The following is a 22712-nucleotide window of genomic DNA, read 5'->3' as shown; positions in this document are numbered from 1 at the left end:
TCCACCTTGTTGCAGTATCACAAATAATACCTACAGTTTTAATTTGTACTGTAAAGGAATCAGAGCTCATAGTTCCATATAACATACTGTGAGACACTATGAGGCAACATTCTAGAGCAGTGTTTTGCGACCTTGCAAGATTAGTGTTTCTCAACTTTGATACCTTTAAGCTGTATGGACTTCAATTCCCACAATTCATATTGGCTGGGGAATTCTGGGAGTTGAAGTCCATACAGCTTAAAGGTATCAAAGTTGAGAAACACTAATCCAGACGTAATAGTAGCAGCCAGCCTAAAGTAGAATTGCCCCAAGGCCTACCCTGTATTCCATTACTAGAGATCAGGGGAGGATGCTGTGGGAGTACCACTTTTGAAGGAAGGTTCAACTCTCAAGCCAATTCACTTAAGATTAAGTGAGGGAGAAGACATAGTCTTCCCTTCAAGCAGCAAAATGTCTTCCACCAGCCTTGGTCCTTATTTGCATATATATTTGCAAGAGTTTATAGACATACTGTACATGCATGTATACCATTACATGGAGTCAAGGAATGGAAGTACTAAAAGAATGAAAACAGAATATTGGGAAAAATAATGTTTTTAAAACATTTTAAAACATTGGAAGAGCCTGTAGTACAGTGGACTAAAGCACTGTTATTAACATCTGCTGCTTGCAATTACTGCAAGTTCAAATCTCACCAGGTTCAAGGTTGACTCAGCCTTCCATCCTTTCAAAGGTAGGTGAAATGAGGACCCAGATTGTGGGGGCAATAAGCTGACTTTGTATAAATATACAAAAGTATGAAGGCTATTGCTTAATGCACTGTAAGCCGCCCTGAGTCTCCGGAGAAGGGCGGCATATAAATTAAAGCAAAAAAAAAGAAGAGAAGAGAAGAGAAGAGAAGAGAAGAGAAGAGAAGAGAAGAGAAGAGAAGAGAAGAGAAGAGAAGAGAAGAGAAGAAAAGAAAAGAAAAGAAAAGAAAAGAAAAGAAAAGAAAAGAAAAGAAAAGAAAAGAAAAGAAAAGAAAAGGTTTTCATGCCTAAGACATTCAAAACTAAAAGTGTCTTTTGTTATTAAAAAAAAATGGGCAATTTTAACAGCAAGTACTGCAACGTTTTTTTAAAAAATTATCTTCTAAGGGTTGCAGGGTCAATGCGGGGATGAGGACAGAACATAACCTTGAGGGATATAAAAAGCCAAAGACCATGATATCAATCAAACGTTTCCCAGAATTAACTTCTGAAACCTCCTCTTGAAGAAGTATAAAAGAGTATGTCTTAAATCTATCTCAGACTGTTCCAGAAGGATACCTTTGTGGATGAGATCTAAAGCCCCTGGAAAACCCCCCAAAGACCCAACAAAACTATAGTATCATCTCTCCCCCCCCCCCCATTCAACTGTGTTTCATTCACTTTGATTGTCTGTACAAATCTCTGCATTTTTACTTACAAGGTGTTGTAAAGTTTAACAAGGAGTTAATGGTTTGCCATTAGGAGTTAAAGGAGTTAATACTCCTTTCTAAGACTTGGGATAAGCCTGGCCCAGAGAGACCCAGCTGTCTTTGTTCCTAAGGTGGGACTAGAACTCACAGACTCCCAGTTTGTAACCTGATGCCTTAACCACAACACCAAACTGGCTTTCATCTTCCTCTCGAGTTCCCAGCATAAATGAAATAATTAATAACAGGCTTGAAACTGGATGGAAATAGATAATATGCCTTCTATTCCATGTAGAATATTGAAGATAAGCCAGAAAGTATTATGTATAGCACACTTTAAAAAAACACAGGATAGAATCATGCTGCCACTAGGCAATTTACTATATTTCTCTCTATTTTATGTTTCTTTTAAAAATTATCTCTCCCAAAAGAAACCAAATATTTTAAATTTTCCTAGGCCTCCATGCCATTTGTTTACAAATTTCCTCCTGGTTTTTGAAAGTTTCAACTTAAGACACACTTCAATTCAGAAAACTGAAATGCATTCCAAGCATTTTTACTACTGTTTCTGTGGGCGTGGCTTGGTGGGCATGGTGTGTCTTGGTAGGTGTGACTGGGGAAGGATACTGCAAAATCTCCATTCCCACCCCACTCCAGGGGAAGGATATTGCAAAATCTCCATTCCCTTCCCACTCTGGGCCCAGCCAGAGGTGGTATTTGTGGGTTCTCTGAACTACTCAACTACTCAAAATTTCCGCTACCGGTTCTCCAGAACCTGTCATAACCTGCTGAATAACACCCCTGATTCCAAGTGGTCTATACTAGATTTCACCTGCAAATATTTTCAGTGGAAACTGAAAAGAGAGAAGTCATCCTTAGGATTTTACCTTTTTAAAAACCATGCACATTCAGGAAGTTCAATTGCCTTGCTTTGCCAAAAATTAAATTATTATAAAATCTTATTTCCTGCCACTGTAACAAGTGTTTTTCTTTTCATTTATTTTCTGTACAAGGTCCTAAATTTATTTTCACTCATGTCCTGATCGCTGCGAAAAGATTTGCTCTACAGACTGGTTTTAAATGCTCTTTCATCAATATCTAAGGTATATTTTATTTTGGTTGTCTAATAGTACTGGGTAGTTAACAGAACATGCTTTTTACCTTGGAAAGGCAGTTATCATTGTACATCCACCCATAAAGGTTTTTCCTTAGGATAATGGATGTTTTAATGATTCATCTTGTGGACCCTGCCCTTCCTTATTTGCACAAAATATCCTACACCCTGTAATAATTTCTGGGTCAGACTCAAGCCATCTTTTTTGGACACAGAGACAAGAAAAGATTAAGTTAAAGGTTCGGTCTCCCCTAGGTCAACCAACCCCTCTTTGGTGTCTAGGTCATTTCAAGAGCTGCTAATAGGATGTTATTAGATCACTGGGTATTTTCAGGAACTAAGCCAGTAGTCAGCATGAGGCAGAATTTATTGTTGGCCCACAGAGGAAGGCCAGAGGAAAATAGTACTGCTGTTGTGCTGGAAAATTTCACTGTTTCTGTTTCTAGTGGAAAAGAGTTATCACTAACACATCCTGACATGTAATTTGCCTCATTTATTATTGTCTAGCACTGACTTAGAAATGCACAATAAGCACTAAAGTAGGTACGGGGGATTGTAGTTCTTTAAGGAAACATTATATAACCAAGAACTTCTCCTCACACAAACTGAGATGTATCAAACTGAGCTAGATAAAATATAATTCAGATTTTTCCCTAAGCAGCACAGAGAATTACTAAATACAATAATGATCATGATAAATGTATAGACTTATGTTCTGTTCCAGTTTCCATAACAGAGCATACATAAAGGAAAAAATAACAGAGATTGAAATTTTTAACATATTGAGTAGATCTGCAAGCTTTGTAATGCAAGCCTTTATATATTTATTTTAAAAAGTTTCACTAAATTTATTAGAATTTATTCTCTGCAGAAGTAGGTTGGTATCACCACCTTAGCCAATTGGGGCAGTTAGTTTTAAACATGTAGTAGCATTAAAATCCATTTTGGTTCACTATGATCTTTGTTGAAGGTGGGCATTAGGGCAATTTTCTCAGCTGCACATGAAAAAGTCACATCAGTGTTTATAAGAAGATATTTGACACATTATTTTCCACCCTTGAGAGCCAGTTTGGAACAGTGCTTAAGGCATCAAACTAGGAAATGAGAGACCATGGGTTCTAGTCCTACCTTAGGCACGAAATCAGTTTGAGCCCATCACTTCTTTGTAGCCCTAGGTAGAAAGCAATGGCAAATCACTTCTAAAAATGCTGCTGAAAAAAATGTGGTCCAGGCAGTCACCAGCTATCACCAGCTGACCTGAAGGCACAAATATATATTTCCATCCTTCCATCCTTCTTTCCCTCCAAAATCCATTAATCTGAATTTTATAATCTTATCTAGAAGCAAAAAGTAACACCAATATTGATAGTAACGTCTTTATTATGAATTATGACCTATTATACTGTGTTTCTCCAAAAAGATGACCACCTTGAAAAGAAGCCCTATCACAGTTTTGAGTGTATACGATCAAATTAGCCCCACCCACAAAATTAGCCCTAATAAAGACCCCGCCCACCCCAGGGTGCAGGGGGTGGGGCGAGGCACACAGGTAAAAAATAAGTTAAGGTAGGGATGGGGGAGTGGAGCTGCCCTACTTACCAGGCCTCGCACACCCTGACACTTGTCTTGCCTTCTTCTGCGGCTGCTTGCTGCCACTCGCACGCATCGCCCTGGCTTCCATTTTGCTTTAAAATGCCTGCCGGAAGGCATCTGCAGCTGATAACAGAGCTCTGGATCGATCATTATCAGCTTCCAGCAGGCATCTGAAAGCGAAACGGAGGCAGAGGCAATGCATGACAGCGGCGGCAAGCGGCTGCAGAAGAAGTGGGCCAGCAGCGGGCTCCTGCTGAGCGGGGCTGTCGATGCCACTGCCGCGAGGTGAGTCAATAATTAGAACCCTCCAAAAAGAAGGCCTAGCCATTTTTTTCAGGGGTCAGAAGAAAATAAGACCCGGCCTTCTTTTTGCAGAAACATGATAGTTAATAGCTACTGCTATTAATTAACCAGATTCTAAGACATACACTTCTTAAAAATAAGATAAGTAAAACAGCCTTTGATCCTATTTTCTCCCTTTTCTGCATTTGTGGAAAGTATTGGCTGACTGATCTAGGGAAGCTATGTGAGAAAGATCAGTAATGTGCAATTCTCGTGCATCTGCTTTCTTTGGTTTATTTGTGTGGGTGTGAGGGAAAATGTGTGTGGGTATTTGTGTGTGTGAAAGAAGGAGAGAGAGGAGGAGAATTTAGACAACTCACATTTGTTTTATAGTGTTCACATAAATCTATTAACAGTTAAAATGTTTCTTCTCCTGCAACAGAGCCACTTCATCTGGATTTGGTACATTCCCATTGGACAAGTGCTCTATTACCTATCACATTTAACTTTCTAGTGGAGCTGGTTTCTGAATATTCTATATTGTCTATCATGCTATTTGTAAAAGTTTCAAGGGGCCTGGGGGCTAAAACATACAATGACTGGTTGCAGGGACTGGGTATGCCTCGTCTAATGAAGGACTAGGGATAGCAGTCTTCCAATATTTGAGAGGCTGTCACAAAGGAGGGGGTTAACCTATTCCCCAAAGCTCTTAAGGGCAAAACATGAAGTAACAGATGGAAACATACCAGAGATCCAACCTAGAAATAAGGAGAAATTTCCTGACAGTGAAAACAATTAATCAGTGGAACAGCTTGCCTTCGGAAATTGTGGGTGTTTCAACACTGGAGGTTTTTAAGAAGAACCTGGGTAGCCATTCTTCTGCTTGGGCAGGGGGGTTTGACTAAATGACCTCCAAAGTTTCTTCCAACTCTGCATTCTGTACTCAATATAGTCTATCTTTTTAACCTCATTTGCCTAGGATTCAAAATTTAGTCAATCTGGGCAACAGAGGTCTACAACTGAATGGAGCAAGGCACTCTATGCATGTAATATGTGGTTCTCCCTGTTATATTTAATTTTATTTTTTAGGTTTATTGTTTTTTTTAGGTTTTTCTCTGGTTTTTAATTATATGCCATCCATTGTCTATGATGGATTAGGTGGCCATACAAATGTACATTAGAAATAAACAAACACACCTCTTAGAAAATTGTAATGGAGCGGTTCAGGTCTTGGATAAGAAGTGGAAAGGTCCAGGAACAAGTGCACCTACCGCCATGGAAACCCACAGGGTGACTTAGGGCCAATCAAGCTTTCTCCAACATATCCCACAGTGTTCTTGCAAATTAAAAAATCCCTTCCTAGGCTCTGTTCACTCATCAGTTTTGTAGAGAAACTCACAAGCTTGCAAAATGCCCTGAACTGCACATTAACCTTTCCTAAGAATACCAAGAAATCAAATCAATGCATTACTGAACAAATAAATTCAGACTTCTCACCTGAAGCACATATGACCAGGCTCAAATTATCCTATTTTGGACACATTATGTAAAGCCCTGGCTCTCTGGAGAAGGCTCCAGTGCTGGGAAGGGTGGAAGGAAATAAATGAGGACCGCCAGAACCAAAGAGGATGGACTCAGTTACAGTAGGAGACCTGAAAGACCAGTTTAGGGGACAGATCATCATGGAGAAAATCTCTCTATGTGGTTGTCGTGGTTCAGAGCCTCCTGCAAACACAGCCAACGTGGTCCTCCCCATACTTCTCACCAACGGTAAAAGAAAACAGAAAATCGTACTAAGTCCCTAAGAAAGGTAACTAATGGAGCTATTGTAAATCAACAAGCAATCTCTCAGCAGATGCCTCTTTACTGCCCACGCCTTGTTGCTAAGGATGAGGGCGTGGTTTCCTTTGCAGGTTACGCCCGTTACTTTCTAAACATAGATCAGAGCAGAAATCTAGCGGGGCGCAGCCTCTTCCCCAATTCAACGCAAACTACATTTCCCAGAGTGCCTGTAAGTTTTACCAACGAGCCACGAGGAGTCGCAAAGAAGGGAACCGGATAAAAAAAAAAAATCAGGATCGCCTACGAGGAAGCCCGACGGAAGGGGAGGAATTGTGAGCTTAAGGAGAGGTGATCGGCCTGGCTCTGTAAAAAATACTTCCGCTTCCAACCTGCGTCCCGTTTCCGTCTGCGAGAAAGCACTTCGAAGGCAGGCACGCACCTCGGAATCTGCAACAATATGCAGAATACCTTCGATTCTCTAACAGTATTCAGGACTCTCATGCTTTATTTTTTTGGGGGGGGGGTTGATGCTTCCGCTTCTCCCCTGCAGCAATTCAATAGATGAGGTCAGGGGTTGTGAACGACGGTGAAGCCGATCTCTTTGAAAAACACCAACTTCTGCTCAGAATATTTATATAGTGGCTGATTGAGGGGCGGGCGGGGGGGAGAGACACCGGATGCGTCCTCCCGCAGATTGCAAAAGTTCGGCAAACAGGCAGATACTGCTACTTGCAGATGCACTATAGCCCACCTGAGCGAAGGGCCTGGGTGGGTATGAACGTTTGCAAGAATTTCTAAGCGTCGGTCTAAAAAGAGCTTGGATAGGGCAGAGATTTGCTCTCGCCAGAGAAGCGTGAGTGCCTCAAAAGCAAGATCTATTATTCCCTACGGCCTGTCCTGTAGAGCATTGTTTCTCAATCTGAGCAACTATGGACTTCAACTGTCAGAATTCCCCAGTCAGCATGGCCATTGCTAAGAATTCTGGGAACTGAAGTTGCATCTCAAAGTTGCCCAGGTTAGGAAACACTGCAAAGTGTGACTCGACTTTTATTATATCAATATATTTTTTTTTATTTTTTTTATGGGGCTTATGTTTGTTTTTATATTAATGATGTACTATCTTAATTTATGGAGCTGCCCTACCACCTAGCAAAATAAGTTGTCCTTATTGGTTGTGACTGGGAGAATATATTAAGAACATGCAGACTGACTGATGAATAGCAAGCATACGTATTATAATGTATTAATTGTTTCTCATGAAAATAGGAGCACCTACCCTGGAAGGTGGCAATGACTGATTAAAGCAAGTCTAGTGACATGATTTCACCCATCTACATATGATACAGAATACAATAAAGCTTACATACCATGATTCTCCATTGGTTTAAACTGGAAACAAATGAAAGAAAGTGTTGGGTGATTGGGGATGGGAGGTACTGTACAACACAGTTGAAGAGCCAAAGACTTTCAAAACTTGTATATATTATGCCTAGCATATTGCTTGATCCCAGCAAATTATAATAAAATCATAATTAAACTCTGGGTTAGCCCACTGTGAACCATCATCTCATTGTTATGTTCAAAAGTACATCTAAAGTCTCTTTTCCTCTTCCCTTAGCCAGTTTGCTGTGGGATTGACTTTCAGTTAAGAAAAATTTGATAGACTATATATTTTCAATAAAGAAATAAGATCCATCATTTTTTTTTTTTACAAAAATTACTAGGAAAAGACAGTATTGTAGCATTCTTCAATTTTCCAGATAAACTGCAGTTGCATTTTCCCAGGCCCCATTGTCTTAAATTGTGGGAGTCTCCAAATGTTTAGAGAGTTCCAGGATAATGACGGTTTATTTTTACAATAAACGCTGTTAATGTTTATTTGGTATTAGAAATATGTTCCTGTAAAAGTGATCAATTCCCTGAAAAGAACTATTAAAAGATGATATACGGTAACTGAGCGGATCAGTTCTCCTCCACATCCCTTCGGTGCACACAATATTTTAAGTCTGCCGCTCTGATTCTTGACGGGCAGCTCAAAAACAAGTCACGGGGGAATCCGAAACTTTAATCCCGCCTCGAAGTGCTCCAGCGCTGCATTCGGCTGGGGCGTGGAGAAAAGAAAAACGTATCCGTAGGTTGGTTGTGTGGACGCCTGAAAGCACCATGAGCGCCGAGTCGCTGACTTTGGATTGCATTATCCATCTCTTCTCGTACTTGGAAGTGCCGGATTTGCTCAGAGCAGCTCAAGTGAATAAGGTATACCCGCTCCCCAATGTAGACCCCGCAGCATGGTGCGTACTTGACTGATACACCGCGGTGGTCCAGGCATGCACAATATAGTACCAGTTTTCCCAACCTGCTGATATTATAGCTACCTAAATCCCCTTGGCTGTTGGGCACGATATTTGCAATCCACGGGTCGGGTTGCTTAGTGTAGATCACGCTAACTTCGACCCTTCCTTCGTATCATCCGTTCATTTGCGAACAAGAATGCTCTTGCCTTTTCAAGGCGGGGGGGGGGGGACATCCCAAACGGGCCTTAAAATTGTCGAAGGAAAATGAAAGGGAGTTCCAAATACAAATCTTCAACTAGTTGAATAGAGGGTTGGAGGACACCGCGATCACCGCAAGAGCCTTTGACTGCGCCGTCACGACACGCCCAACACGTCGCTGCCGAAGAGAAGGAGAAGGGAGCCGGAAGTCTCGCCCTTTCTAGGGAACCCGGCTGACCGTGACGGCATATCCGATTTTGGTTGGTTTTACATGCTGGATCCCGTTTGGGTGCTTCAGCATTGGATGCTGCGTGAGAGGGCTCACTTTGGAAGCATGCTTCTCTATATTTTCTTACGTTGAGGGCTTCGGAGCTTTTTATAAGGCAGTAAAGCATTTGGCCCCACTTGACCTGATGCCAGGAATAGCTTTACCAGCTGAGTTGATGCCACTTGTAGGACTCTTTAAGGGTAAAATTCAACAAAACTTTCTTGTTTCTCCCTAAAGTAGCATCTTCTTGGGAATTAGGTGCATAATTAATAAAATAGGCTTGGATCCTTGAGTAAACACATTTATTGAGCTATCTTGCAGTTTCTCAATCACTGGTTGAGTTCCTAAATTTTTACTAAGCCATAGCTAATGGCTTTAGTTGCGTGACACACTAAAACATGAATTATTCAATCTCATTTGGGTTTATATGACACACACAACCATAAACTAATCAGAGGGATTGGGTTGGCACAGTATGTTAGGCATGTTTGGGATTCAGTGTGTGGCATGAACCCAAGCATTGTGGTTGGTTTCAGCTATTGTACTTGGCATGTATACCATGAATTGCAGTTCAGTCAACACTAAACCTGAGCCATGTTGTTATGTTTTATTCTGTCATGGTTAAATCAAATCATAGTTGGTGCAAGCTGTGAATTCTATCTTTTGGTCCAGTGGATCTTAGGAAGCTGTTTCTGAAACCTGCCATTTCTTTCCTTCCCATTTTAGGCATGGAACGAAGCAGCAGAGACCACCTTTCTCTGGAGGTGAGAGCAACAAGAAATGATGGGAAAAGTCTGGATTTCACTGGAGAATAGATGTTAGTGGATACAGCTTGTTGGATGAAGATACACTTCTTCTTCCTAACAATTTATTCCTAGTTGTTAGGTGGAAGGGTGAATTGTTATTTTTGCCACATCCTGCTTGTGGGTTTCCTAGAGGTAGGGTTACTAGATCTCAGCTGCAAAAGTTCAGACCAGCAAAAGGCCATCTTATACTTGCCTGCATTTTTGTAGCCCAGATCTGCAGGCTCAATAAGAAGTGCCCAGTATCAACAAAATGCTAGACTAGCTAGGCTTTCAGTCTGAGAAAACCTCTGTGCACTCTTAACAGTCAGTTAATAGCTGTACCTGGTAAATGCCATGGAAGTAGTATAATCATACCTTTTTGCTTACTAAGCCTTAAAAGTTCCTTTTATAAGAAAGGCTAGCCAGGTGCTGCCACCTGCTGAGACTAGGCAAACCTGATTGGTCTTTCACTGCCTGGGAACTCCATGGTGATGTCTAGATAGGGAAGCTGAGCCAGTTGTATCAAGGACATAATTATATTTCATATAATACAAATACAGGATCACCATTTGAGGAGCCTCCATTTAACAGATACAGATGACGCCAAAAAGAAAAAGGCCTTCTTGGTCTTCTATTTAACAGCATTTCAGCATTTGATAAAGGCTGTCTTGTTCAAATAAGTACTCATTTTATCAGAAATGTCAATTTCATTTTAGTTCCTGAATCAGCTTATATTTGCTATTTTTATTTCCTTAAATGTGTAATTAACATTTTATTGCTGTGCATCAAACTTATGATTTTAAAGCTTCGGAAGAATATAAGAAGAAATATAAATATTTGTTTATTCCACTGACTGTTAAGAAATGTAGGTGATTGCTATATAATTAGTAACTATTGAGTTCATATTTTGTTGCGCTCTCAATATTTACAGTACTTTAATTTTCTTATTACTAATTGAGATTTGAAGTATTCAGAAATGACAATAAAATAAACCTTCCAACATTCTTCTTAATCTAATAAATGATATTTACAGAAGATAATTGTTAAAAAATTAGAATTGCTATATTTACTAAAACAGATTTGGAGAAAGCAATTTAAATTTCACAGTAATAGTGCAATTGTTTATATTTATAGAAATATGTGTCTAAAAAGGTGGGCTTTCTGCAATATCTCTGTGATCCCAGGAATCCACTCTTGGAAAAAGTACTATCTTCATCGCTCAAATCTTGAATCTAAGATGACATCAGGACAGCCTTCTGTTGATTATACATGTAAAGCTATAAGAGGACACAATGGTATGAGAAATGTGGTAGATCACCAAAGTAATATTTTTAGAAGAAAAAATATATTGAAATCATTTCTAATTCTCAACTTGCATTATATTGTAGTTATGTATATGATTTGTATTCAGAAAGTTAAGAACTTCCATTTCTGCAGTAATAGAAAAGCACAGGGTCCTATAAAACTCTATGTGTGCATTTTTAGAAAACAAGAGGTCATAGTCTGAGAAAATGCACCTGATATATGTACCACAGTTACCAAATATTTTCCCAATCAGTAGCTTGCCAATCCTAGGTTTTGGGCCTCCATGGAATTTTAAATCAGTTTTCTGGAAAATTGTGAATCCATATCCATCTATCCGTCCATCCATCCTCTTACATTCATACAAGTGTAGAAACCTATATAGCTTCTCGAGATGGGTCTAATTCAGCTCCTCCATTACTGTCATGGTCTCTAAATGCAAACATTTGTTGGCTCAAAAAGCCTAATGAAATCATCTACCAAAATGCGTTCTAACCTGGCTGGAATGACCTAGCAGGGCTTGGAATCAATTTTCTATTTAGGAAATTGAGTGAGGGAAGAAAAATCAATTGCATTTGTGGATGCAATTCCACCATTGCAATTGCACCATTGCAGACCATTCCAACGAATAAATTGCAAACGTTCTCTACGTTTGTGATCCAAAATTTTCTACTTATTTGTGATCCAAACTTTTGGAGCTGATCCAACTGCTAATACTTATAGTTGATTGTAAATTTACAGTGTATTATGCAAAGTAAAAATACCATGGGATTGATAGTTTAGCTTTCAGAAGGAAACTTTGTTCTTCTGGAACCATTGAACTAGATAATCAAGCCCCCAAATACTTTGCTTTTAAACAAAGATCTGTTGTGTTGCTGCAGGAATGATACATGAAATGGCTTATCTATCAGAAAACGAGCATATGTTTGCAACAGGAAAAGTAAATTCCATTATATGTACTGTATCTTCTGATGGCACAGTCAGGGCATGGAATGTCCAAGAGGTAAGAAAAAGGAGCATATGGAGTAAATAACTTCAAAGACTTGCAGAGAAGAACCATAAAGATGTTTTATCTTTTTCTTTGTCTGCGTCTGATTGTGTTTGATTATCTCTATTGTATTGTTTTTATTCAGTATTGTTTTTGTGTATTGTGAGCTGACAAAGTCATTTGAAGTCAGGTGGTATCAAATTGAATAAATATATAAAGACTTTAAAAATGCTGTACATAAAAATTTTAAAAAACATTGATACATATTATTGAGCCTTTTGTTCAATAACCTCCTGTCTGAAACCTCCTTTTCCAGAAGAGCTCTGCATCCTCACACACTTCCTGTTTTGGGGTAGTGGCTCGATAATTTCCTGTTGCTACCACCTATCTTTCAGGGGTGGCTCATCTGGTGTCTACCCCTGACCCCTAATGTGCTTCCTTTCTGATGATTGAAAGGTCAAAAAGCAAATATAGAAATAATTTTTATAGTTCCATCTCCTGGCCCGTAATCTACAATAATGTGAACAGAGAATTTAGCCCATTTTCCCCACCCCTGCTTTAGAAGCAAACCAGCTTCTAAAATAAACAAAAGAAAAGATAGAAGAAAAGAAAATATAAGACACTTTATTCAGTTTTATATAGTAAAATGCAAATGACCAGTGCTATGAAAGAAAAGGTAAAGCTACATCAATCATAGTCAACAATCATAAATCCTAAAAGAAAAAAATATTGGCCTGGGTAGATCAGAAGATGGTTCTTGTAGAAATGAATGCTCTTGGGCAAATTTCAGAGATCTCAGAAGAGATGGTATTTACAATTGTTTTATAGCTTATAAGAATATTCTAGAACAAAAGGAAACATTTTGGGATGTATCTGTAGTATGCATACATATTGTTCAGTTTTTTAACTTCTATAGACAAAAAGAACCATATGATCACCATCCTCAATGTTCTCTCAGCTAGCTTCTAACAAGCAAAGTCAATGGGGGAATCCAGATTCACTTAATGACTGTAGATTTATTTAACAACTCTGGTTTGCTTACTGACCATGACAAAAAAATGATTGTAAAATCAGACGTGACTTACCTAACAACTGTATCACTTACCGATGAAAGTTAGAGTTCCAATTACGTTCATAAAGCGAGAACTACCTATAAATCTTTTCTTTTACTTCAGTTGGCAGGAAGTTACTGTGAATAAAGATTGTGTTACTATTGTTCATGAAACAGAATTCTACAGTGAGTACTCATCAATGCACTTAAACAATATACATGATTAAATGTTTGATTGCCAAAGGAACACCCCCCCCCCCAATTGAATTTCACCACTGAATATAGATTTGTTTATGGAGATAATGGTAAAATGAGCATTGTGCATTGCTGGATCAAAAATCTAAAGATAGTGAATCAGGGAAAACTGAATTTTGTTATCAAGAACAAGGCAAATGATCTGTGGCAACTGATGAGTTTTGGGTAAGAAAGGCTGATAGCAGTAGTTGATGAACAATCAACATAAAAGAGAAATTTATGTCAAGCTTTTCATAGGTCATATTATTGCTGCTCTTCCACATTGCAAGATTTGTGCAAGATGCATCCTTTGTATGCTGATGGAAGAGATGAAAATGTCAAGAGTTGAACTTTGCCAGCAATGTTGTCATGCTATGAGAATAAAGATGACTTTCTTTAGAGCATTGTGACAGTTGATGACACTCAGGATCATTATTGTGTCCTAGAAATGACACACCCATCCAGGGAATATCATCACTAAATTTCACTTGCTTAAAAAAAAAAATCAAAACTCTGGCTTTGGCAAGAAAACTCATGGTTACAATTTTTGGGAACTTGGATAGTGTTATTCAGAGTTTTCCTGGAACCTGACACTGTACTATTCAGTGCTACACTGTAACATTCAAACTTTGAACCAGTTAAGCAGAGTCCAGAAGCATTAAATAAATTTTGTTGGAATATTAAAGCTGACTCCTCATCAGCTATCCAAAATGCAACTGCAAGGTTGGATCTCACTGTCTTATGCCATACATAATACAGTCCAGACCTGGCACCACGTGACTTCCATTTTTTCCCTAAATTGAAAATTTACTCTCAAGGGAATTGTTTGAACCAAATGAAGAGGAAGAAAAGACTCACAAGATCCAGGTGAAAGGATAAAGTCTGTGAAGTTCTTTCATAATAGCATTAAGATGCAAGTAAGAGAAAGCTGACCCACTCTGTTCAACACATTCAAGAAACAGCATTAAATAACATTCCAATAAAGTTCTCAAAGTGGAATGTTATTTTGAAGATGTAATGTGAGCTATATAAACAATCTGCTGTTTCTTGAAGAATGCAGTACATGAAAAATAGCTGATACAGACAACAAAAAAAATCACATGATTGGAAATAACGTATTATAAATCTGGATATTTAGACACTTTTCCCCCCAAGTCTGTTTTCACAACAATGCTATTTTTAAATTCTGAGATTGAATGGTTTTGGGGGGCATAGATATCACAACTGTGTTCTAAAGGAAGTTGTTATTTTATGTGAAATGAACTAAATTCTTTTAGGAATTTTTGGCCACAGCTTGGGGCTTTGAAATACAATGGAAAAGTCTGACTCATTATCATGATATAATAGAGAAATAAATAAAGTGAACAAGTTTCAACAAGATAAAAGCAACGTGATTTGGGGTTGAGATTTTTTTCCCCCTAACACCAATAAAAACATAGTTTTTTTCACCAAACAAGTTTATCGGAACAGAAAGTAGATACCTTTTCATGGAAAAGTATTTCAGATTGAAAAGAATGCATGGTACACTAACTTTAATTGCACTAACAGGAAGATGAGTTTTTTTTAAAAAAAATACATATCAAATATAATGAATTTTCATTTTTCTTTTTTTGCTTTTATCAGGGTAAACAGATTTGGTCTAGTCCCCAACAGGAATTTCCACTAGTGAATATTATCACATTTCCTGCATTTAACCTGGCAGCTACAGCAGACACTCAAGGGACAATCAAACTTTGGCATGGGACTACAGGGGAAGAACTTTCAACTTTTTCAGTGTCATCCACATCATGCTGTATGGTAGCCTACACAATAAAGAATAACCCATTCTTAATGGTAAATAGCACACTAAATGAGTTGATCGCCATCCTCAAGGAAGCTTTCTTCTGATTGCCAGATACTTACAAAATAGGACATTTTAAAGTAGCCTGTTTACCTGTGGCAGCTGTGTTAGTCTGAAATCAGTACTATCCCTTGGTGTGCCCAGAACGCTTTGGGGCATCCATGGAGTTTGGGAAGTTGAGCCTTTTTCTTACTTCACAATTTAGCAGCATTTCCTCTTGAAGCATGGGGGGTTTCCCATTGTTTGGAACTCCCACATCTCCCTTCTTAAAATCTGTGGTTTTCCCTTCTCCCTAAATGGCAAAAGCGATCCTGTGTTTTCCATAGTTGCTTGGAGGAATAGGATTGTGTCTTTCTCAATGCAGGAAGTTTTGAAGATGCTGGATTCCTCTTGATGTGGAAAGAAACTTTAGCAAGGAAGCTCAAATGTTACTCTGCTGGTCAGCTATGAGAAATACATTATTTGTAGTTCAGTGGTTGGCATTCAAGGCTTTTATAGTTGATGGAATTAGATTATGGTCCAATTAGCTTAGCAATTATTGTAGATACTGACTTGCCAGAAATTGGCTGTAGTAAAGCAGCTTTTGCTTATCCCCATTTTGTTATTTTGAATTTTTATGAAGTCATTACATCTCTGAAGTTCATGGCACTGTATTTTACATGCTTTTCCCCTTTCTTTGATTTAGGTGGGCACTGAAGAAGGCTCACTTTATACCTTGGCAGCAACTGATCTAAGCCAAATTTTATACAAAAAAGTGTTTCAGAACTGTGGTATACAGTTGTCTTTGTGTTCACCAGATGGGCAATGGATACTCGTTTGTCCTAGTGATACTGCTTTTTCACCAAAGGTATGGTTTCTATTATCATTAAATGTGTCTGTTGAGACCTTGTTGCATTGCAGCAAAGCAGGACAAAAGCATTCATAATTGTTTCAAAAGGCTAGTCAAAAAGCAAGAGTGTTAAGAATCGCAAGGAAATAGAATTCAAATGGTCAGAAAGGAAAATGTCTTAACAGTTAAGAGATTCAACTCGAGGGAGGGAGCAAGCATTTCTTCACAGGAGGTGTGTATACAAAACATGGATGCCCATTTTTCAGGGTTACTACATAATTGATTTCTGCATTGGTTTGGGGTTGGTGACTTACAAAGTCATTTGCAACTGTTACGTTCTTTGATTCTATGATCTTTCAGACATGAAGCAGTCTTAGTGGATTTTGGAACGGCCATAATATTTAAATTCTATGTTTCCTTCACATTATCAACATTCTGAATCTGATTGCTACTGCTTCTACCCAGTTGTTCTTTCTGGGAAAACATTTGTAAAATTCAGTCACAAAATTAATCTCAGCTAATAGGGACTGAGGACAGTTACAGTGGCAACATTATAGTCTTACTCTCTTGTGCTACATTGTGTGTCATCCTGAGAGTTTTGGCTCTGACTTATTAAGTGAGTAAATAAAATAAGCATTTGTATTTCCTCTATTTTTATTCTTTGTCTTTCTTTAACAAATTGCTAAAGAAAACTAAGGAGAATTATGTTTGAATTTTTCTAATGAATTTGTAATCTGCCTATAGCAGATCTTGAATGTCAAAAGTTTTTCACCTGTAGATAGTAGCCTAGGCTCATAGAACTGTACTTCTAAGTTTATTGGTAAGATTTGCATTTTGGAATAAGTTTCAAAAGTCATGTATGATGCAGAATGGAGTTTTGCAATTAAAATAATTCAAGTTCAGATAATAGAAGCCATGGATTACATGGAGATCAAAGGCTCAACTCCAGTATTTTAGAGACGTTTAGAAAGGATTTATTGGAAAGTTGCTGCCAAGCAATATAAACCAGACATTCCAGGTGCTTTCCCAAGCATTTTTTTTTTTTTAAATTTGATTCAGGGCGGCTTACAGTGCGTTAAGCAATAGCCTTCGTACTTTTGAACCATAATTCCCATTGCCCATGCTGGCTAGAGCTGAATGGAGATATACTAATTCTTTTATCTCATGGATAGACAGCACAGAGATAAATTAGTTGGGTTAGAAAGTTTAATATATTGACATACATTTTTCATACAAGTTCAAAAGTTACACTGATATTTCTAAAAAGTACCAATTAATTCTTTGGATCCCAACTTATTGGTATTATTTTCTTTTTCCGTATCAGGTATTTAACACATATTATGCAACTCAGCCAGAAGATGATGATATGATGCTATCTAGTCCTTTACCTATTACAAATCATTGTCAGGTGATGAGCTGGTTACCAGCTGAATCAGCAAGAATTGCCATTTTGCACAAAAATGAGATGTTTCACATTGATAGCTTTGATATAGTAATTGAGAAGTCTAAATACAAAAAGAATGTTGCAGGTAGGCTTCATCAAATTGTTGTGTAATTTTATATGTGCCATTGCATATTTAAAATGTGCTGGACCATAATGGAAAAAAAATATAACATTTATTGTCAGGCAGTAACATTATTAAGACTAAATATATCCAAATAATAGCTTTTTACTATTTTTGATAACAGTATATAAAATATATCCTTTTCAATACATATTTGCTTGACCACTACACATATATTGCTCAATCAATAATTTTACATTATTATCTTTAACTTCTATTTGATAATAATCTGGGAAATATTATGAAATGGCAATCATTCTCTTAAATCATTTATGCCAAACATTCAGGTGACATTCCTAATCCCTGAATAATTCTCTTTGGGAAAAATCCTTTCTGATAGCTTTTAGAAGAATAATACTTTCTTAGATTGCATAATCTTCTAAAATGACTTACTCTATTTGATGTTCTGTAGCAAATCTAGCGTTTAATTCCTTTTGGGTATTCATTCTTTGTTATTTAAAATACTCATACCCTGCTTTGCTACCACAAAGTCTCCTGGAATGTATACAAAAAAATAAATAGTTGGTAATCTAGAACATGTGATAGTTGGAGAAAAAGGTAAACAAACTACAGCTGATTTTGGCGGGTTGAATTGCCTAGAATGATGATTGGTAATATACAGATTCTAAATCAATAGTTGGTAATCTAGAGCACATGACAGTTGGAATGAAGAAAAAGGTAAAAGAACTATGGCAGATAATTAGTTGAATTACCTAGATTCAACTGATGGTTGGTAATATACAGATTGTGATGCCTTGCAATTTGTTGTAAGCTGCCCAGAGTTACCTTGCAGTGAGATGGGCAGCAAACAAATGTATTAAATAAAATAAATAAAATTTATTTATTTTTTACCAGACAGACTCTCTTGTCTTGGTTAAGCCTTTTATTTTTCTTTTATTTCTTTCAGTTAAGATAATCTTAGATTTACTTACTAATGGTTGTCTAAATGCCTATGATACAGACCAAGCTGGTAGTATGGACTGTCCATTCAGCCCTATGCCCCAAGTGTAGAGGCTCTGGTGATGGTAGCCTTTAAGATGTCTCTGGAGGAATGGGGAAGTCCCATTGTTCATGCTACGCCAGAAGACTGGGTGACTTTGGGCCCGTCCCTCTCAGAGCCCAATTCATTTCACAGAGTTTGTGTCATGGGAAAAAGAGTACTATTGGATACGTTCACTGCCTTGAGTTATTTATAAAAATAATAAAAGGCAGGATATAAATAAAATAAGTAATAAAATAATGCTATCATATGAAACTGTCTTCCCACCTTTGATAACCTTTGGCAGTATTGGGTTGCAATTCTCAGAACTCCTAATTAATGTTGACAAAGAACTATTGGGTAAAATAGAATACAACTTTCAATCGTTTATGTGACACAAGAATGAGTGTTATGTTGTTTTTATGCAAAAGCTAAACAGGTTGCAAGCTTCACACTACCAGCCCAAGAGCAGATGACAAGTATGAAAGGATTTGGCAAACAAACCCTTCTTATAGCAACTGGACCAGAACTGACAGTATACTCTCTGAGCGGGACTGTATTGATGGCTTTCAAGGATCATCATAAAATTATTACATCTATTTGGGTGGTATGGTAACTCTTATTTACAGACATTTTAGTCTATTATTTTGCAAAAAACCCAACAACCTCCAAGTAGTTGTTACTTTCTGTTCTGCATAGGTATTTGGCGTATTTAACTAAACAACTTGTTTTCGCCATTCCATCCTACTCCAGGATCCTTTTCATGTCGTGACATCTTCCATGGACCTTTCACTCCGTGTATATTTCTGGAAAAATTACAAATCCTCTTTGTTGACAAGCTGCTATCATTTATTGGGAGGATCTCACAGATGGTCAAGGTAAGTCTCATCTTTTAAAAAATGTTTTATGGTTTGTTGGCATTTTAACGGCCTAGTCACACAATGTTAACATTTAATTTAGTAATTTTCAAATGTGATTATAGTATTGAGCACCCACTGGCAATTTATCTTGTTCAGGACTCCTGGATAACTAGTTGACAGTTTCTCTTGCCTGAACATGTCTACTTAAGATGTAGCAGAGAAGTCTTTTGTGTATTCTGCACAGAGAAATTCCTCCATCCCTTCCCAAGTTGTTGCATGCAGGTTGAAAGTTTCCTTTTCTTATTCAGCTTTAAACCTCACCTGACCCTTTCAGGCTGATTGTTTAGAGAATATTTTAACCTGATTTGCTGATAATTGTGGTGTTCTCTTTAAAAGGCGGATTAAAAATGTTTAATTTCTTATTGTGTATCTCCAACAGGGTATAAGAGAACTGCTTTTCTTTTCTTTATAGTGATATCTATTCAACAATTTATCCAAGTACTAACAAGAATAGCCTTGATGTCAAGTAATCTCTGTATATTTTAAAATTCTTTAACAGAATTTTTTCTTTCATAATAACAACTGCCCCCCCGAGATAAGGAGAATCCAAGACCTTCGTGTCTTCCGCCGTTCCCTTAAAACTTTCCTTTTTCAACAAGCCAGGCTGGCCTAACAAATCCTTTTAAATGATTTTAAATGATTTTAAATTCGTATGTTTTTTTAAATTTTGGGCCAAATTGAGATATTTCCTTTTAATCTGTTTTTAATCTATGTATTATGTATTATGTATTTATGTGTTTTTACTTGGCTGTACACCGCCCTGAGTCCCTAGGGAGAAGGGCGGTATATAAATTTGAAGTAAAATAAAATAAAATAAATAATCACAAGAATTTGTATCTGGAGATTACAATGAAATATATTATTCAAAGATAAACTTTCCAACTGCAAATTACAGAATCAACCGTAGTGTGTCATGTAGTGAGCCAACTGATGTAAGCTTTGGTGTATATCTCGGCCTGCAATGAAATATTCTATTCCATGTAAAACCTGGCTCCATACTTCGATTTCTTGTACTTTACATATTGAATTGTTTCAATGTGACTTGTTATTTAATCAAGTACTAACACAAAAATTTCATTCACATAGTGGCTTCACATCTGTGGCATGCGATGATGTCAGCATTGTTGGAATAGTGGCTGGAATTGATGGCAAAGACATTTTAAGAGCATATTCCTTTCATCTGTAAGAGTTCCATGCACTTCTGTTTCATTCTAAACATTTTCCACAAAGTTGTCCAACTCAAATGAAAAGCATAATTGAAACCACTGCAACTAATTGACTGAAGTGATCGATTACCTTTTCAATAACCAATTTAACTAAATTCCACTTGGCTTGAAAAAGGCCCACAATAGCTTTGTTTAGCTTTATTAAATGTATCTTATAGCTTATTATGTGCATGTATATAATTTTAGATTCTGTATTTATATATGCTTGTTTTGCTTTTTCTATTTTTCTATTTATAAAGGCTATTTTCTAAAAATTATATCTGAATGTATAATATAAATTATACTCTCCAAATTATACTCTGTGTATTGTGGAAAAAAAACCTTCATAGGCTAAATATGGTCATTATAATTAAGCAGGTAACTTGTTCACTGCGTGAAAAATGTGTATTTCAAAATTAATTTGACAGCGATCACCAAAGGTTATGAACTAGATCAGGGGTGTCAAACTGGATTTCTTCAAAGGCCGGATCAGCTTTGTAGTTTTCCGTAGGCCGGCCGGAGAAGGGAGGGGAGATGGGAACGACCAGATCAGTCCTTCGTGATCCAGGCAGACGCCAGCGACGTGGCCATTGCAGTGGTCCTCCTTCAGAAAGATGCCAAAGGTATTTTACATCTCTGCGCGTACACCTCGAGGAAACTGACGGAGACCTATCAAAGATGGGCAGTGTGGGAGAAGGAACCTTATGCGATCCGATGGGCCCTACTAACCTGGAGACACGGAGCACCCTGTTTTCCACCTGGATGGCTTCCTGCAGCCCTCTGCTGGGCAAAATGGGGCACAGGGAGCTGCATGCGGCCTCCCACTCCCACGTTGCCAGAGGCACTGTGGGCCGGTCCTTTGCTATTTCTAGGCTGGCCCTGGGAGCCAGATTTAAGCACCCTGCAAGCCAGATCAGGCCCGCAGTCCTTGAGTTTGAAATCACTGCCCTAGTGGTATTTTCAATTGCTTTCTGAAATTTGCTTGGTTCTTGTTCCTTGAATTTATCAGCTATGTGAGCTTGAAAAAGGGTGCTTTCCTGTATTTCTGTTCTCTTGTTTTCTGTTTGCATATTTATATTCTGCACTGGGAATCATGAGTCAGACTGACCCAGAAGAGGAAGACTTAGAATGGAGCAGTTGACAACATTTCAAGATATCTGTCCAATTGTCCTTCCCAGATGAATAAATTAGGAGAAACAAAAATTTGGGATTCTTTTTCTCCCAGGATAGGAGAATCTGATTCTTCTCTAACACCTATTATAGTCCTGTTCTGTACAATTTTAGGAGAGTTACTTTGCTGATATGTAGGTCAAATCTCAATCTCCTTTACATAGAACATAGTTGCTTAGGCATACCAACAATTAATCTATTCTAAAACATACAGAGACTTTATTGAAATATAAAGACATATTTAGATGATAAAATCAGAAAATATTAGAAGGGAACATAAGAAACACAATCTCTCTCAGAACTGAATTTCTATTTTATTATGAAAATACATACATACATACAAGAGCAGTACTAGACTTAAAATGAGTTTGAAATCACAACACTTCTCCCCAGTATGCAGGTACTTTTTTTTTGTTCTTGTTCCTACATTCTTCTGGCAAAGGGGAAAGAATGTTTCATCAAGGTAGTTTAAGGAACCTCTGCATTATTTGGTTTATTTGATTCAAGGGACAAAAATGTAATGGTAAATCTTGCAAATTTATAGAATAATTTAGATTAAGAATATGTAATTCGACCAACTATGATCCTGTTGTGATATTAAAGCCCTAAGAAAGGCAGCAGGTTGTATAGTTAACTCCTTATAGGCAAAACCACTGCCCTAAAACTATGCAACCTACTACCTCTTCCTAGGAACCCCACCATTTCTTCATTCTTCTAAAAAAAAAAAAAAGTCATTGTGAAAAGTTATGCACATCTTAAAAGATTATGCAGTATAAAACATATGTAGGTTTATTACCATTGTTCATTTGTGGTAAACAGGAAACATCCTTAAGTGTTAAATATTTTGACATCCTATCAAATGATTAGTATACACATAA

At 37.6% G+C, this 22712-nt stretch overlaps 1 protein-coding gene across 2 annotated transcripts; it reads left to right on the top strand.

Annotated features, from left to right (window-relative positions):
* Positions 1-8113: 8113 nt before the first annotated feature.
* FBXW12 (F-box and WD repeat domain containing 12) lies at positions 8114-20800 on the top strand. Of its 2 annotated transcripts, none has more exons than XM_070933654.1 (10): positions 8114-8462; positions 9693-9730; positions 10886-11046; positions 11935-12056; positions 14950-15159; positions 15852-16013; positions 17320-17524; positions 18971-19146; positions 19293-19417; positions 20546-20800. In XM_070933654.1, exons 1-10 carry the CDS (start codon positions 8370-8372, stop codon positions 20643-20645), a joined length of 1392 nt encoding a protein of 463 aa, XP_070789755.1. In that variant the 5' UTR covers positions 8114-8369; the 3' UTR covers positions 20646-20800. The 2 variants fall into 2 exon arrangements, with proteins under 2 accessions (XP_070789755.1, XP_070789758.1); XM_070933657.1 differs by having other exon boundaries at positions 8431-8462; positions 10936-11046.
* Positions 20801-22712: the final 1912 nt, after the last annotated feature.

Source organism: Pituophis catenifer, unplaced genomic scaffold, assembly GCF_029215685.1.
Source record: "Pituophis catenifer annectens isolate HBS135680 unplaced genomic scaffold, rPitCat1.0.hap2 SCAF_2, whole genome shotgun sequence".
In the NCBI taxonomy this organism is placed as follows: Eukaryota; Metazoa; Chordata; class Lepidosauria; order Squamata; family Colubridae; genus Pituophis; species Pituophis catenifer.
The sequence above is the reverse complement of the archived record's forward strand: the minus strand, read 5'-3'. Positions and strand labels throughout refer to the sequence as shown.

What these genes read in the sequence shown, in the direction of transcription:
- FBXW12 (XM_070933654.1), top strand. Translation starts at nt 8,370, where the DNA reads ATGAGCGCCGAGTCGCTGACTTTGGATTGCATTATCCATCTCTTCTCG. An exon ending in AGCTATAAGAGGACACAATG is followed by an intron (nt 11,047 to 11,934) that starts GTATGAGAAATG and finishes GTGTTGCTGCAG; the next exon opens with GAATGATACATGAAATGGCT. An exon ending in ATACAAAAAGAATGTTGCAG is followed by an intron (nt 17,525 to 18,970) that starts GTAGGCTTCATC and finishes TTTATGCAAAAG; the next exon opens with CTAAACAGGTTGCAAGCTTC.